The sequence below is a fragment of the Pongo pygmaeus genome, chromosome 21, assembly GCF_028885625.2.
Source record: "Pongo pygmaeus isolate AG05252 chromosome 21, NHGRI_mPonPyg2-v2.0_pri, whole genome shotgun sequence".
Lineage (NCBI taxonomy): Eukaryota > Metazoa > Chordata > Mammalia > Primates > Hominidae > Pongo > Pongo pygmaeus.
This window is the reverse complement of record NC_072394.2, coordinates 51,699,002-51,717,282: the sequence shown is the minus strand read 5'-3', so window position 1 is coordinate 51,717,282 and position 18,281 is coordinate 51,699,002. Positions and strand designations below refer to the sequence as shown.

General features: G+C 44.5%; 1 protein-coding gene across 7 annotated transcripts in view; it reads left to right on the top strand.

Moving 5' to 3' along the window:
• STAU1 (staufen double-stranded RNA binding protein 1) overlaps positions 1-2,259 on the top strand; it is a 74,768-nt gene extending 72,509 nt beyond the window's left edge. For all 7 annotated transcript variants that reach the window (XM_054467462.2, XM_063659326.1, XM_054467461.2 and 4 more), the window contains one exon: positions 703-2,259. In XM_054467462.2, coding sequence (XP_054323437.1) covers positions 703-718 — 16 coding nt within the window. In that variant the 3' untranslated portion in view covers positions 719-2,259. The remainder of the gene's footprint in view (positions 1-702) is intronic.
• Positions 2,260-18,281: the final 16,022 nt, after the last annotated feature.

The following is an 18,281-nucleotide window of genomic DNA, read 5'->3' as shown; positions in this document are numbered from 1 at the left end:
GGCACAGTGGCTCACACCTGTAATCCCAGCACTTTGGGAGGCCAAGGCGGGTGGATCATGAGGTGTCAGGAGTTTAAGACCAGCCTGGCCAAGATGGTGAAACCCTGTCTGTACTAAAAATACAAAAATTAGCCAGGTGTGGTGGCAGGCACCTGTAATCCCAGCTACTTGGGAGGCCGAGGCAGAGAACTGCTTAAAACTTGGGAGGCGGAGGTTGCAGTGAGCCAACATAGCGCCACTGCACTCCAGCCGGGGCGACAGAGCAAGACTCCATCCCAACAAAAAAACAAAAAAACCTCTTTGAGTTGGTCATACCTTCACATGGTCAGAACTCTGTATTATTTTACAAGGTACAGTCTTCCCCTCGGACAGCCCCCATCCCATCCCTCCTGTTCTCCCCACCGCCTCCCCCATAGATCACATTTTTACTAGTTTCTCCTGTATCTTTCTTGTATGTTTCTTTATACAAATATAGACATATATTTCTTCCCTCATTTTCTTCCTTTCCCCCGCAGAGATAAGTACACACACCCTCCTTGCTTATTTTACTTGCTGGCATATCCTGGGAAAACTTTTGTTATCATAAACTGGGGCTTTTAGTATTGTACTTCCTGATGTTTGCCAATTTCTTTTCATTTTTAACAGTACTTTAATTCTCTTACGTTTCAAAACTAGCATCATTTTCATTTTTCTTCCTTAAAGGTGTGGGAGGTGCTGAACCTTTTCTGGCCATGAACCATTATAAAATCCCAACATATATACTGAATATACTGAAACTGCTTTGAAAATTTGGAATTTCTGATACCTCCAGTGGGCCGAGAGACACGGTGGGTAAAGGATGTGGGCAGCAGCAGGGAAGACAACAGAAACACGAGGAGGCGGCTGTGGCCGGGCTGGACTGTGCTGGGGTTTGTTGTGATGGCCACTCGGTGACCTGGCGGTCCCTACGCAATAGCAGCTGCCTGTGGGGAAGAAGGGCTGCCCAGCTAGCTGGTTCTCCCGGGACACCAGCAGATCCACACCCTGGGCACCTCCGTGTTTGGTCTTTTTTTTCCCCCTGTGTGAAAGAAGAAACGGCACGACCCCTTCTCAAGCTGGCTCACTCAGACACATTGGGACAAACCCTGGACAGCCATGCCAGAGAGAGGCCTTTGACCGGCCCCAGAGCTAAAAGCACCAGAGAAAATCAAATGCTTCCTACTCAGCGTGACCCAACTTTTCTAGTGTGCTATGGCCCCACCACCTCCTGCAGTACCCACACCATCACCACTGCTTTCTCTTCCAACAGTGATCTGTATTCTTAGTTTCATTATTTTCTTTTGATTGATATGACACTATATAAAATTTTCATTTGTGAATTTCTCAATTGTATCTAGTTATATAGCACAGTTTGGAAACTTGTCTGAGACTGACTTTATCAATAATCTAACCGACAAAGATCATATCCATGTGTATGTGGTTAGACATTTTTATTTCATTGACTAACCCAGGACAGTTTCAGTGATGCAAATTGTGTGCCCTCTGGTTCAGCTGAAACAGTCCTGGACTTTCAGAAACCTTGAATAAGTCTCCCACAGTTGTATAAATTGGACAATTTAGGAATTTTAAACTTTAGATGATCATTTGGTTCCATTTTTATTTCATTTTTATTTTTGTTAATGCAAACAGGACTTAAATGAACTTTGATCTCTGTTTTAAAGATTATTAAAAAAAACATTGTGTATCTATACATATGGCTCTTGAGGACTTAGCTTTCACTACACTACAGGATATGATCTCCATGTAGTCCATATAAACCTGCAGACTGATTTTCCAGAGTGCTCGATACTGTTAATTACATCTCCATTAGGGCTGAAAAGAATGACCTGCGTTTCTCTATACAGCTGTGTTGCTTTTGATGTTGTGTTACTGTACACAGAAGTGTGTGCACTGAGGCTCTGCGTGTGGTCCGTATGGAAAGCCTGGTAGCCCTGCGAGTTAAGTGCCGCTTCCATTCATTGTTTACGCTGGAATTTTTCTCCCCGTGGAATGTAAGTAAAACTTAGTGTTTCTCATCAATAAATGGTAATACTAAAGTTTTTTTGTTAATTTATTCTCAAATGCCACTACTGCTAGGTTGGTCCCCTCCCAACTTGCCCCTATCCTTTTTTTATTTTTAAGAAAAAACTTTGTAATGCTTGTGATTCCGTCTGGGCAAAAATCTGAAGATCTGAAATAACTTTATATCAAACCATTGATCAATAAACAGCTACTAATGAAGTGTTTGGTCCTGTTGAGCAGTAACTAAAATAAGGGAAGATGTGAGTAAGGGGATGGAAGCTCGTCGTGGGGGGACCAGGGCCAGCCCCTCTGGGAAGCGTTGCTGCCTCTGAGAGGCATGTTGGGCACCTGGATGTAGGGACTTGTGCCCCGTCCAGACCTGACATTGCTACCCAAAGAAATGACCCCAAGGAGCTGAGAGGAGACTGCCGGACACTTCCCAGGGCATCCTCATCTCTCACCATAACTGAGCACTGAGGAGGACATGTGTTCCAGCCTGGTTGAGGGTTGGGCTAGTTGGTTTTCATTTTTTAATTTTAGAAGAAGTGGAAGAAGATTATAAAGGTTTCACTGTAAAGCCAGCCTATGATTGTACTGCCGGAATAACTGAAAGTGATCAGAAGGTTATGGAAAACGCTAAAGGCGGAAGGAAATGCAACATTTTGAGGAGAAAAGCAGTAAAAGGAGAAAAAGTGTCTTTACGACTTTAAAAACAACAAAAAAAGAATTCTTGGACCTGTGACTCACATCACAACCCTCCCCCAGACTGAAGGTTCTTAGAGAAGCTGAGCCCAGGGCCCTGACTTGATGCGCTTTCGCAGGGAGTGTACTTGGTGGTGGCGACACTGGAAGCTGACCAGTGTGATCTTTTGTGTCTTTGACTATTTATAAAAATTCATCTTGGGCCGGGGCGCGGTGGCTCACGCCTGTAATCCCAGCACTTTGGGAGGCCGAGGCAGGCGGATCATGAGGTCAGGAGATTGAGACCATCCTGGCTAACACGGTGAAACCCTGTCTCTACTAAAAATAAAAATTAGCCGAGCATGGTGGCAGGCGCCTGTAGTCCCAGCTACTCGGGAGGCTGAGGCAGGAGAATGGCGTGAACCCGGGAGGCGGAGCTAGCAGTGAGCCGAGATCGCGCCACTGCACTCCAGCCTGGGTGACTGAGGGAGACTGCATTAAAAAAAAAAAAAAAAAAAAAAAACTCATTCTGGGTACTCCATTGAAAAAGGGGTGGCCTGGGGTAACTTTGGTAATACACTCAAGTAAGCATTAAGTGTTAAAAATATTACAGTAAAAAATTATAGTTCAAAACCAGAGTAGTAAGTTTTTCTTCTTTTTATTTTTATTTTTTGAGATGGAGTCTGGCTCTGTCGCCTAGGCTGGAGTGCAGTGGTGCAATCTCGAATCACTGCAACCTCCTCCTCTTGAGTTCAGGCAGTTCTCCTGTCTCAGCCTCCCTCCTGAGTAGCTTCGAGATCACAGGCATGTGCCACTGCGCTTGGCCAATTTTTGTATTTTTAGTAGAGATGGGATTTCACCATGTTGGCCAGGCTGGTCTTGAACTGACCTCAAGTGATCTGGCCACCTCGGCCTTCCAAAGTGCTGGGATTACAGGTGTGAGCCACTGCACCTGGCTTAAGTTTTTCATGAGTAGCTTTGCATAGTAAGACATTACAATATAGTTTTTTTTTTTTTTTTTTTTCCTTTTTGAGACAGTATCTTGCTCTGTTACCCAGGCTGGGTTGCAGTGGCCTCAGGCGATCCTCCTGCCTTGACTTCCCAGAGTGTTGGGATTACAGGTGTGAGCCACTGCACCCAGCAGTATATAGCCTTTCTTTACTACTTTTTCTTTCTTTTTTTTAAAGACAGGGTCCTGCTCTGTCGCCTACACTGGAGTGTAGTGGCATGATCACAGCTCACTGCAGCCTTGACTGGGCTCAGGTGTTTCTCCCACCTCAGTTTCCTGAGTAGCTGGGACTACAGGCACATGACACCATTCCTGGCTAATGAAATTTTTTTTTTTTTTTAAGAGAGAGACAGGGTCTCACTACATTGCCCAGGCCAGTCCAACTGGGTTCAAGCGATCCTGTCATCTCAGCCTCCCAAAATGCTGGGATTGCAGGTGTGAGTCACTGCACCTAGTCCTTTAACTTTTAAAATTTTATTTTAAAATAATTTCACAGAGAAAAGGCACATTTTACTGAAATTATATGTACATAATTTCACATGTACATGTCTCCCCCAGTCTCCCTCTCTCTTCAAAATTTAGATATTCCCCCAAGTCAGGGAGTGAACACTGCATCCAGTCCATGGACCCCATGCAGATCTCGCCAGCTGTCCCAACAGTGTCTTGTCCTTTCCTGGTCCAGGGTCCCTGTCAAGAGGTATGTGTTGCCTTTAGTTTTCTCCTGCTGTCTGCTTCAGTCCTCTCGGTGTCTGTGTTTCACGTCCTAGTGGGGTGAAGCCCGCAGACCTCTCTGTAGTACACCCTCAGCCTGGGTCTGGATGATGGTGACCAGACCTAGGCAGCACTTTTGTGGCAGGAAAGCCACAGAAATGGTGCGCTCTTCTCTGTATGTCACTCCAGGGGCATACAGTTTGTTAACCTTGGTGACCCAGGCAGATTGCTTCACTGTCAGGTCACACTATGTCTCTTGGTAATCAAGGAGTGTTTTGTGGGGAGGCATCCTCAAAGCACATGACCAGCCTGTTCCTCTTTAGACCTCTACCCTCCATCCTTGTCCTTCATTGACAATCCCATGTGACTCCACCACCACTGCCCATCCATGAGCCTCCATGTCCAATGTTCCTTCTGCTGACACCCTGCCCCTGCATGGAGGCGCCTTCCCTCCCCATTGAGGCGATATGTCAGCTAATGGACTCCTAGTCTGGGTCGCAATCCATTGCAACCATTTATTTGATGTTCAAATTACTTCAAATTTGGACATCAGAAGACCTGTCAAGGTGACTCTTGTATCCTTTTGGCATGTTTCCATCTTAAAATTGTAAAAAATTGTGGTAAGACACAGAAAATTTACCATCCTATTAACCACCTTTTTTTTTTAAAAAAAAAAACAACAGCATCCCAATCTGTCATCCAGGCTGGAGTACAGCAGTGTGATCCTGGCTCACTGCAACCTTGATCTCCTGGGCTTTCCTCCTACCTCAACCTCCTGAGTAGCTGGGACTACAGGTGTGCACATCCATGCCCAGCTAATTTTTTTATTTTTTGTACAGTCGAGGTCTTTCTATGTTGCCCAGACTGCTAACTACTTTTGAGTGTACAGTTTATTCATAATGTGTAGCCACCACAATCCAACTCCATAACTTTTCATTTTGTAAAACTTAAACTGTCCCCATGAAACACTAACTCCCCTTGCATGCTCCCTCCAGCCCCTGGAAACCACCACTTGTCTATGATTTTCACTCTAGGAACCTCCTATAAATGGAATCATACAGTATCTGCCCTTCTGTGGCTGGTTTATCTTACATAGCCTAATGTCGTTAAGGTTTATCCATGTTGTAATATGTCAGTTTCCCTCCTTTGTTAAGGCTGAGTAATATTCCATTGTGTGTATATATTCCACATTTTGATTATCAATACATTGTCAATAGGCACTTGGGGTTGGACACGGTGACTCACACCTGTAATCCCAGCACTTTGGGAGGCCGAGGCAAATGGATCCCCTGAGATCAGGAGTTCAAGACCAGCCTGGCCAACATAGTGAAACCCCGTAGCTACTAAAAATATGCAAATCAGCTGGGCGTGGTGGCGCGTGCCTGTAGTCCCAGCTACTCTCGAGGCTGAGGCAGAAGAATCACTTGAACCCAGGAGGTGGAGGTTGCAGTGAGCTGAGATTGCGCCACTGCACTCCATCTTGGGCAATAGAGTGAGACTCAGTCTTAAAAAAAAAAAAAAAAAAAAAAAGCACTTCAGTTGGTTCTACATGTGAATATTGGTGGGGTATGTACCCAGAAGTGGAATTGCTGCATATAATTTTTTTTTTTTTTTTTGAGATGGGAGTCTCCCTTTGCTGCCCAGGCTGGTGTCAGTGGCACGATCTCGGCTCACTGCAACCTCCACCTCCCAGGGTCAAGTGATTCTCCTGCCTCAGCCTCCCGAGTACCTGGGATTACGGGGGCCCACCACTACACCTGACTAATTTTTGTATTTTTAGTAGAGACGGGGTTTTACCATGTTGGCCAGGCTAGTCTTGAACTCCCGACCTCAAGTGATCTGCCCGCCTTGGCCTCCCAAAGTGTTGGGATTACAGGCGTGAGCCACTGCGTCCGGCCTATTATTTTTAGTATATTGAGGAACTGCCAGTTTCCCACTGCAGCCATCACTTTCCAACAGTGCATGATGGTTCCAGTTTCTCCACATTGTCGCCAATGTTTATTTTGTTTTGTTAAATAGTAGCTGTCCTAGTGGATGTGAGGTGGTATCTCATGGGGGTTTTGGTTTGCATTTCCCTAACGATGTTGAACTTCTTTTTGTATTTATTGGCCATTTGTCTATCTTCTTTGGATAAATGTCTGTCCAAGTCTTGCCCATTTTGTTTGAATCTTGTTGCTTGTTGTTGAATTTTAGGAGTATTCTATGTATTCCGGATATTAATCCCTTAACAGATGTGACTTGCAGTTTTTTTCTTCCCATTCTGTGAGTTGCTTTTTCATTCTGCAAAAGCTTTTTGCAGAAAAACTTTTGATGCAAAAAAGGTTTTAATTTTGATGAAGTCTAGTTTGTCTATTACTTTCTTTTGTTGCCTGTTTCTGGTGTCATACTTAAGAAAACATTGCTAAGTCCAACTCATGAAGATTTGCCTCATGTTTTAGTTTTAGTCTTAGATTTAGGTCTTTCATCTATTTTGAGCTAATTTTGTGTATGGTGTTAGGTAAGGGTCCAGTTTCATTCTTTGGCAAGTGGACACTGTTTTCCCAACAGTATTTGTGAAAAGACTGTCCCTCCCCCATTGAATGGTCTTGGCACCCTTGTCAAAAATTACATGGAAGGACTTACTTCTGGACTCTCTTCCTTTTTTTTTTTTTTTTTTTGAGACAGGGTCTTACTCTGTTGCCCAGACTGGAGTGCAGTGGCGCAGTCTTGGCTCACAGCCTCCCAGGTAGCTGGGACTATAGGCGTGTGTCACCATGTCATGTGTCACCATGTCACCATGACTGGCTAATTTTTTCTTTTTTTGTAGAGACAAGGTTTTACCAAGTTGCTCAGGCTGGTCTTGAACTCCTGGGCTCAAGTGATCCTGCCACCTCGGCCTCCCAAGTGCTGGGATTACAGGCGTGAACCACCACACCCAGCCTCCTATATGTCTGTCGTTGTGCTAGTACCACACTGATTTGATTACTGTAGTAAATTTTGAAATCTTAACCTATGAGTCCTTCAGCTAAGTTTTCAAGATTGTTTTTGGTTATTCAGGGTCCCTTAGGATTCCTTATAAATTGTAGGATGGGCTTTTCTATGTCCACAAAAACTGTCATTTGTCCCCATCATTTTTTGAAGACTAACTTTTGACACATTGAGATATTTGGGGTTCATCTTGTTCTTTTCCTTCCCCTAGTCCTGATTCAGCATTTTTTTTTTTTTTTTCCTGAGATGGAGTCTCACTCTGTCACCCAGGCTGGAGTGCAGTGGCACCATCTCAGCTCACTGCAACCTCCACCTCGCAGGTTCAAGCGATTCTCCTGCCTCAGCCTCCCAAGTAGCTGGGACTACAGGTGCGTGCACCACACCCGGCTAATTTTTGTATCTATTTTTAGTAGAGATGGGGTTTCACCATATTGGCCAGGCTGGTCTTGAACTTCTGACCTCATGATCCACCCGCCTCAGCCCCCCAAAGTGCTGAGATTACAGGCGTGACCCACCACGCCTGGCCTGATTCAGCCATTTTTCTAACGAGCCCTGGTTCCCTTTACTAGAAGACAGCATTCAGAAACCAAGATCTGGACGCTCTGAGGGCTTACTGCTACTGGGGTGTTATTGTTTCTAGACCTCTGTAGCGGACAGGAAATCTATGTGTATATATATCTGCACACATCTATCTGTGTGCATTTGTATACTCAGTGTTCTTTGTAGCCTTCTCCTCTATGTTCTCAGTGCATTCTCCAGCACTGAGATTGTCTCTGTCTTGGATCCTACAGTAGATAAGCTTGGGACTCAGTCACTTCCCACATTGGCATTGTTTTTTTTTTTTTCCCAAAAAGTGGGTGGTGACTGCATTGTCATGACTTTATCCTCACGGTCATTAAAGGGAAAACTTAATGGGTAATGGTTATTTCCTCATAGCTGTCTTTTCTTGAGTTTGTTGTTCTTGTCTCATCCTACCCATTATTTTTTCCTAAAGTATCTTAATGCTAATCCTAGACAAAAACATTCACCTGTAAGTATTTTCACCCATAGCTGGGTGTTTTTCTGGTTTTTCAGGCCTTCTTAAGCCAGAGTAATGTGGATAGGTCTTAAACAAGTATCACTTCTGAATCCAAGTTTCCTTCCAGGGCTCGCTGAGCTGTTTTAAGTGGCTTTGCTGGGTGAATGCTCAGTGACGGACACCATAGTCTGGATCCCTCCTGTTAGGAGGGCGCCTGGAATTGGTATGATCGACAGGAAAAGATATTGGCCTTTCCCAAAAGCGTGATGCTGCTGCTTGCTTTATAGGTATCAGTGTGAGTTCAGTAGAATAGGATCATCCCAGGAAGCAACCCTGAGGCCCGAGAGGTCTGGCTTTGTTTGCACGTAACATGTCAGAAGCATCCACTGGCTGGGCACGGTGGCTCATCCCTGTATTCCCAGCCTTTTGGGAAGCCACGGTGAGTGGACTGCTTGAGCCCTGGAGTTTGAAACCAGCCTGAGCAACAGAGAGACCCCCATCTCTACAAAACAAAAAAACAAAAAACTAGCCCGGCATGGTATCATGGTGGTACCATGGGCTTGTAGTCCTAGCTACTTGGGAGGCTGACGTGGAAGAATCACTTGAGCCCGAGGTCAAGGCTGCAGTGAGCTGAGATCACGCCACGGCAACTATAGCCTGGGTGTTGGAGACTCGGCCTCAATAGAAAGTAGCAGTATTTATCACTACTTCTGGTTTAAGGGCTTAAATGTCTGTGTGCTCTTAAAAACAAAACTTACTTGAAATTCCAAATCAATAAATACTGGATTTGTCAAGCACTTAATCAGAGCAGGATTGGCAGAGGAAGAGTGGAGGAGTTGGCCAATGTTCTTAAATAGGGCTTTTAAAGAGATACATTGTTTTCAGAAGCAATGGCTAACTCAGATAGGAGGCGGGAGTTTGTTAATGAGGCAGCATAGCCATTTTCTTGGATTTCTTGTAAACCTTTCCTGTGGTGCTGAGTTCGTGGAACTTGTTGCTTTGTGTACTGATGTGTTGAATGTCTGTATACAAAGCATGTAAGGACAGCATATGCATGTGAAACTAGTCTGTAGGACATTCTCCTCAGACTTCTTTGTAATCTAAATGGCATCCCAATTTTCATTAGCGAAAACTGTAGGAGATTTGTACTGCTTTATTATGTGCTTGTAACCTAAGTTTAATATTTAAAAAATGCATTCATCCGGCCGGGTGCAGTGGCTCAGCTGCGGTCAGGAGTTCGAGACCACCAGCCTGGCCAACATGATGGAACCCCGTCTCTACTAAAAATTAGCCGGGCGTGGTGGTGCACACCTGTAATCCCAGATACTGGGGAGGCTGAGGTTGCAGTGAACCGAGACTGCACCATGACACTCCAGCCTGGGTGACAAGAGCGAAACTCTGTCTCAAAAACGACAGCAAAACCGTTCATCCACACATTCTTTTACATTTTACATTCACTGAAACCTACAAACATCAGGTCTGCAATGACAACAGTAAAGCAGTCTATGTATAGTAGCAATTTTGTTTGTTTTGCTTTTTGAGACCGAGTTTCACTCTTGTCCCCCAGGCTGGAGTGCAATAGCACAATCTCAGTCACTGCAACCTCCGCCTCCCAGGTTCAAGTGATTCTCTTGCCTCAGCCTCCCAAGTAGCTGTGATTACAGGTGTGTGCCCTCACGCCAGGCTAATTTTGTATTTTTAGTAGAGACAGGGTTTCACCATGTTGGCCAGACTGGTCTCGAACTCCTGGCCTCAGGTAATCCACCTGCCTTGGCCTCCCAAAGCGTGGGATTATAGGTGTGAGCCACCATGCCCAGCCAGTAATTTTTAAAATTATTTTTTGTTTGGGGTTTTTTTGGAGACAGGGTCCCCCTGTCACCCAGACTCAGACCAGTGTGATCATGGCTGACTGCAGCCTTGACTTCCCAGGCTCAGGCTGATCTTCCTGCCTCAGCCTACTGAGTAGCTGGGACTACAGGTATATGCCATTATGCCCAGCTAATTACAAAAATTTTTTTTTGTAGAGATGTGGTCTCACTGTGAACCCAGGCTGGTCTCAAACTCGAGGTCAAGCAATCCTCCCACTTTTGGCTCCCAGAGTGCCGGGAGGCATGGGTCACCGTGCCTGGCCCAAAATGGTTTTTTAATTTAAAAGTAGATTATGAAAAATTTGGAAGCTGCCCACAAGCCCTGTATCCAATCATAAATTGTAGTGTGTCTTCCACCCTTTCCCAGGCAGCTCTACCATGACCTTACCTACAGTGCACACACAACGGCTCCTTCAGTTGTCAAGCGAGCTTTGAGGTGTGCCTGGAGCTCTGATTTTGCTTGGTCCCCAGAGCTCGATGGGGGTACAGGCAGGATCAGGTGACAGCCCCTCCTCTTCAGAGCTGGGCTGCTCCCGTCTGACTAGTGGTTGTCCCCACTCCTTAGACTGCAGTAGCGGCCTCACTAGGAGTCTCCTCCTGACCCTGGATGGATTAGCAGGCAGCTGATGCCCCTTTGGAATAAGGATCTCTACTAAGGGTCTGTCAGCATCCTGTGCGTCACTTCTTCAGACTGTTCTTTGTAGTAGTTGCCATATTTGTTATGGCTGCCAAAAAGACCTCCCAAGGCAGATGGCCTGAGATTCTCTGTAGTTTGGAAGTCGTTTGGCCCTTTTGCTGTGCCACCCTGACTGGTGTCTGTTCTGTATGCAGAGCTTATGTGCACCTGGTGGGTGGCTGAAAATGTGCTGGCAACTTTGTAATGTGTGCCTGAAAATTCTGAGTCTTAGTTACTGTTTCTTTCCTGGTTCCTTGGATTTATAAACAAGTACAATGTAAACACCATTGAAGGCTGAATCAAACTTCAGCTAAGAAAACTGGAAATGCTCAGAACTTCTGCAGCCCAGGGACCACACTGTTTTTGGCCCAGCGAGGCCCATGGCTCCCGGGGTGATGATGCTCAGCCCCATGGGCCCTAATTACCACAGCTGATCTTTTTTCTGCCACCTCTTGCACAAAAGTAAAGCTGTTAATTTCACATCTTTAAAATGTGGTCCCTTCTAATTTTTGTGGTCATGAAGCTTTAGACCACTGTTCCTCAAACCTGATCTTCACAATTTTTGCCACCATCTATGTCTTACTCACTTTTACTTAGCTTTATCCTAAGTCATGGCTCACCAAACTGAACATGCGTCCCATCACCTGGGTGGGTTGTTAAAAGGTTGGGTCTCATTTCCAGAGTTTTTGATGAAGTAGTTTCTGGTAAGCACTTAGGTGCTAAGTGATGTTGACGGTACTTTAAGAACCACTGTCCTAAGCAATATCACCCATGAATTCCTAGTGACTTTTTTCTAGTACAAAATATACAGCCATAAATGACTGCGGTTCCTCTGACAGCACTCCAAATCTTGTGAATCCTGGTGGGAACTGCGGCCTCGGGCAAAGTGCAGGGTGACTTTGGCCTGATGTGCCTCAGCTGGCTCTGGAGCACCTCTGGCCCATTCCGTGGCCAATCCATCCTTTAGTTTCCTAAGCACTCAGTTCCTAAGCACAGTGGGGAGGGCCAGGTGTTCACATGGCTGGGGTTTGGAAGGGCCAACCTGTGGCAGTTGGCTTAGGTTGCTGCTCCCTCCTGACTGGCCAGGATGCTGTGAAGGCACCACTTTAGAGACGTCTTCCCTGGTTCCCGCTTGAGATCAGTAGACATGGCAGAGGAGGCTCTTTGTGTGGGGCTGGCTCCACCTGGACATCGAACCTGTGCCAGGGGTTGCCTGGCCTTTCCAGGACACCAAGCCTTCCTCTGTCTTGGGTGGGGAGGACCTGGTGAGTGCTAGGCTTCTCCTCCCCGTGCCCTGCTGGACCCACTTAAGAGGGACTCGAGATCTGTCTTCTCTGCTATTTGCTGCAGAAGCACAGGTTGCTGGGAGCAGCGATCCCTTTCCCCTCTGGATCCAAAAGGGTTGCTTCTAACTGCTTACAAGGAGTTATGTTTCCAGTCCAAGGTGAATAAACGTCTTCTCGTTTTGCTTCTCACTTCTCCAAGAGGTCTCCTTTTCCATGAGGTCTGAGAAACAGTCCTGGGACTTACCTATTGTGGCTCTTTCTTGACATGAACACTGCGTCTATGTTGCCAGATTTCTATCTCACACCATCCGATGTGTAAGGGAAAAAACCCAGAAATCGGCACAGCTTCATAGTTTGTCTCCCTTCCGCAGCCACACAGTGAGCTGCTTTACCAGACACCTTCCGAGAATGGAGGGGCTGGAGGAACTGACCATCGGCCCACAGCAGTTCCTTATTATCAGGGGTTCTTAGCTCATTCAGAGAAGCCAGAGGAAAATGCCTCTAAATTATTTTCAAAGGGTCCATGAAACTCCTTTGCCCTATCAAAGAGCAGTCCTACTAAGAATACCTCAGGGTAGACCCTAAGGATGAGCCCTGCCTTGCAGTCACAAAGCTCAGCCACCATGTTTCTCAGACAAGGAGTAAGAGCAAGGACCAAGCAGGAGTAGGTTTGCAGAGCAAATGCTTAGGGTTTATGAAATGGAATAAATGGTCATGTCCAGCAGGCTGGATACAGGATTGTGCCTAGGGATTGGTGTGGGGGATGCTCCTATGAATAGGGACCCAAGAATTGTCACAACCAAAAAACACCCATAGTGTATATTTTAAAAACTTATTATCAAAATGCCTTGTGATCATGCCCTTATTAGCTGATTAGCTGTTTCTAACTTTTGCCAAACCATGGCATAAGTGGCTAAGCCAGAATGCTCTGGAAGCCAGACTGCCAGGGTTTCAATCCCGGCTTTATCCAGCTGTGTGATTCGGTAAGTTTCTGTACTCAGGAACGAGTGTGTGAACCTGTTTGATTCTCAAAGACTGCGTGAATAGTATTTAGGCACAGTTTTGGGGTGGGGGTCATTGAGGGGAAAGAAAAAGTACACTAGAAAAATAAACTACTTTAGAACAACAAGGCTAATAGGCAAAAGCAATGAATCAGGAAAACAAAAATCATGTGGTATTCTAGGCTGAGCACATGTTTATCTCCCACAATGAGAATCCATTAATGACAGCAAAGAGAGGGAGGTCAGCAGCAGGGAGTTTCTGACACAGCAAAGTGGATACACACGAATCCTGAAAGGTGACCTCGCAAAGTGGAAGCCAGGGCCCTGAACACCAGCAAGACAGGCCAGTGGGGATAGGAGCTCATCTGCCCCCTGGAACACTGGAATGGAGAGGGTCTAATGGGAGCCCTAGCAGCCTACCTCAAGAACTGTTGTGGCCCACAAGAGCCAGGGCTGTAAAAAGAACATCCAGGGGCAGAATGGAAGGCACGCCATGTAATACTCAGGATGAAAAAGAAAGCTAATAAAAGTCCAGAAAAACCACCACGAGAAAGTCAGGATCCAAACACAACACAAGCTAAAATGGGGAATACCTTTGAGCAACTGATGAAATATGAGGAGCAAACTCCATTCCATTTGACCTTAACCTTACTCTCTTGAGGGATGCAGAAGTCAAGACATGGGGAGGGGGAAATGTAATCTTTGCACACTGCTTGACACAGCACTAAGCCCAGTTTACACTGTCATAACAAGTGTTTATCAGCTTCAGCTTTTAAAAGGGAACTACAGAAAACAACTGGAAATACCATCTCCTTCAACAATGTAAAAGTGAAAGCAGAACCCACCAATTAGCAAGCCTGAGAGGCAGAGGGTGGGGACACATCTTCGTTGTCAACGCTGAGGATTCAAGAGACGTTGACAAAGATGATTAAATATTTTTAAAAAACAAAATGCTATTACAGATGCTCCTCAACTTACGATGGGGTCACATCCTGATAAACTCACCATAAACTGAAAATATCATGTTAAAATTTTTAATACACTTAACTGACCCACCATCCTAGCTTAGTCTAGCCTACTTCAAACACGCTCAGAACGCTTACATTCACCTACAGCTGGGCAAAATCACCTAACACAAAGCCAATTTAATAATGAAGAGCTGAGGCCATGTGTGGTGGCTCAAGCCAGTAATCCCAGCACTTTGTGAGACCCAGGTAGGCGGTTCACTTGAGGTCAGGAGTTTGAGACCAGCCTGACCAACATGGTGAAACCTCGTCTCTACTAAAAAATACGAAAAATTAGCTGGGTGTGGTGGTGCATACCTGTAGTCCCAGCTACTTGGGAGGCTGAGACAGGAGAATTGCTTGAACCTGGGAGGTGGAGGTTGCAGTGAGCTGAGATCACGCCACTGCACTACAGCCTGGGTAGGAGAGTGAGACTCCGCCTCAAAAAAAATAAAATAATCAAAATAATAATAATAAAGTAAATTGGAAAGCAGCTATGCTCGCCACTATACCACCAACGTGGCCAACATGGTGAAACCCCGTCTCTACTAAAAATACAAAAATTAGCCAAGCATGGTGGAAGCTGCCTGTAATCCCAGCTACTCAGGAAGCTGAGGCAGGAGAATTGCTTGAAACCAGGAGGCAGAGGATGCAGTGAGCTGAGATTGCACCACTGTACTCCAGCCTGGGCGGCAGAGCAAGACTCTCTCTCAACAACAACAAAGAAGTTAAATTAAAAAAAAAAATGAATTTTACCACATGTATTGTAATAGTTTGATTAAATGCCAATCTGATTATGCCTCAGAAGTAAGGAAAAGTACCATTTTTGCTTATCAAAATGGCAACCAAAGAAATAATGCCCAGTGTAGGTAAAGGTGTGTTAAAATTGACATGAACTTTGCACAAGAAAATTGGCTCAGTAATTCCACCTTCAGGAACTAAAAACTGATGCATAAAGATGTTCATCTCAAGAGTTGTCTACAAAATCAGAAAACCTCCAAGACATCCAACAATGGCTACAATTACATAATCTGATAATGATATATCTTAATGATAAATCACATATATCCACTGAATGTTTACCAAGTAAATATTGTTTAAAAAAATTACAAAACTATATACAAAATGATCTCAAATGAACCAAAATGCTTAATGTAGGCAGGAATATGAATTATTTTTAATCTTTAAATATTTTTTCTGTATTTTCCAAGTTTCCCACAAAGAAAATACATTTAAAATAAAAACTCGGTGGCCAGATACGGTGGCTCACGCCTGTACTCCCAGCACTTTGGGAGGCCGAGGCAGGCAGATCACTTGAGGTCAGGAGTTTGAGACCAGCCTGACAAACATGGTGAAACCCTGTCTCTACTAAAAATACAAAAGTTAGCTGGGCGTGGTGGCGCGTGCCTGTAATTTCAGCTACTCGGAAGGCTGAGGCTGGGGAATCACTTGAAACCAGGAGGCGGAGGTTGCAGTGAGCTGAGATCACGTCTCTGCACTCCAGCCTGAGCTGAGCAAGACTCCGTCTCAAAAAAATAAATAAATACATAAAAATAATTTAAAAACTCAATTATTTAAAAATCAGCTTGTTAAAAGACATGACTGAATACCATGGAGAATGAATGGACCTAGCAGGAAGCTCTGATGAGAAACTTGGCAATACTTCCCTTCTGTAAAAACACCCTGGGATGTGCGTGGGGCCGCCCATGCCAGGACTCTTCTCCACAAAGCCTTCCCGCCTTCCAGGTATGCAGCACATTGGTAAGTGTGCTCAGTAACAAACCCTTCCTCCCACCCAAGCCCTCTGCTTCCCCAGCAGGCTTTTCCTGATGCGTGCTTACTCTGCATAGGTTCTCTGCTTGAGTACTCTACATGCATCATCTCATTTTATTCTTACAACCACCTTGAAGGTAAATAATATGCTCATTTTTCAGAAGAGAAAAAAAAAGCATAGAGGTCAACTCATTTGCTCAAGGTCATAGTCAGTAGCAGTGCTGTAACTCAAACCCTGATCTTCATACCCACAGTGTGCATCACCACTGAGCTACAGTCACTAAGGCTTGTGAAGAAAAAAGAAAAAAACCACTCCAGCAGTTTCTGTCCATCATGTCCTAAAATCTTTAAAGCCAGATATAAAAACTGTCTTGGATGATTGAAAAGCAACTTCAATAGAAGGCATTTAAAAAAATTATCTGATAATTAATGAACTGTGCTAAAGTAAGTAAATGTACTAGTCTTGCTGTTCAGTAACTATTTCAAAAGGCACACCATCTACTACTCAGCCTTTTTAACTGAAGAAGGAAAACGTTTCAAACTCGATCTGAGTTTAAGATGTTGAATCAAGCAGCCTCCAGAATGGTATCTGCTGGGCACTGACTAACTGTTCACAAGCAGCTTCAGCAAGAGCAAAACCAAATAAATACTTAAGGAGCTCATGTGAGTGAAAAACATACAGAAACCATCACCAGCAATTCCCTGTTGTCCATCCCAGACTTTCCATATAAATTGTTTGTGGCTTAAAAATGGCTTCAGTAATATTTCAGTATCTTTCCACCAATGACCATTTAAGCCAAAGTAATAATGTAAAATGTAGTATTCCCATTACTGTGTCAAAACCAACAACAACAACAACAAAAAGCCCTTAAATGACTAGATGGTACAAATAGACTTAAGATAGCTTGAAATTTCTCACGCAACATTACAGAAACAAGTGGCTGGGCACAGTGGCTCAAGCCTCTAATCCCAGCACTTTGGGAGGCCGAGGCAGGCGGATCACGAGGTCAGGAGTTTGAAACCAGCTTGGCCAACATGGTGAAACCCTGTCTCTACTAAAAATACAAAAATTAGCCAGGCATGGTGATGCGTGCCTGTAATCCCAGCTACTCAGGAGGCTGAGGCAGGAGAATCACTTGAACCTGGGAGGCGGAGGTTGCAGTCAGCTGAGATTGTGCCACTGTACTCCAGCCTGGTCAACAGAACAAGACTCGTCTTGGGGGTAAAAAAACAAAACAAAATTAAAAAAAAAAGGATATCAATAACTACTGTGACAAATCACTTGAGCTGGGAAGACAAAAGTTCCAGTTTAACTACACTGAATGGACAATGAACAATTCCGGCATAAACTGTGCCTCACAAAATTTAGATATTCCGATTCTTCATTCCTCAGAAACGAATGCTATACAATTCCACAGGCCAGGCCAAGGGAGGGAGCCAGTGCAACCAACCTCACCAGGCATCCTTTGCCGGATCCACCACTGGACTTCACGGTTCTACCACTGGACTTCATGGTTCTAAGGTGTCAGGGTTTGAAAAGTTCCAAGTAACCTCCGCTCTCCAGAGATGAAAAAGATCAAAACATCCAGTCTCAAGTACTCTCGACTGCCACCCCATTAAGTGAGGCAGAGCATTTCTCCCAGAGGAGCCACCTACCCAAAACTCACACTGCCACCTAGGAACTGCTATAGAAAATTCTAGTAAATAAGCCCCAAATCTATATTAATGTCCCCTTCCCTCATATAAAAAAAAGACTAAATAATCTGAGTTTACATGATTTAGAAATTAGGATTTTATACAGTCCAGGAAAGGAAAAAGAAGAAATTTAAAGAAACTCTTCATTTTTATAAAAGCATGAGAAAGCACTGAAAACCTGTCCTTAAGATGCTCTTAGGTACATATTTTAGGATTTTTATTGCTGATTACAGATTTGAAACTATGAAATGTGCACTGCTTGGCAAGTAACACAAGTAATTCTTTACTTATTCACATTTCCAATAAAAGCGTAAACAGACAAAAAATATAAAAGACAAGAGAAATACAAATAGCAACAGCTTCAAAACAAAAGGATTTAGTAACAGAAAGTCTCCACAGTGTCCGTCAAAATTTAAGATTATCCAAACCGTGCAAATGCTCAACGCAAACCAACGCCATACACTGAACTATTAATACTTGTCCCTTGAAGTTGCAAACTAGAAGCCACCCACATAAATGTATGATCACACAAACCAACTAATTTGCTCAAGG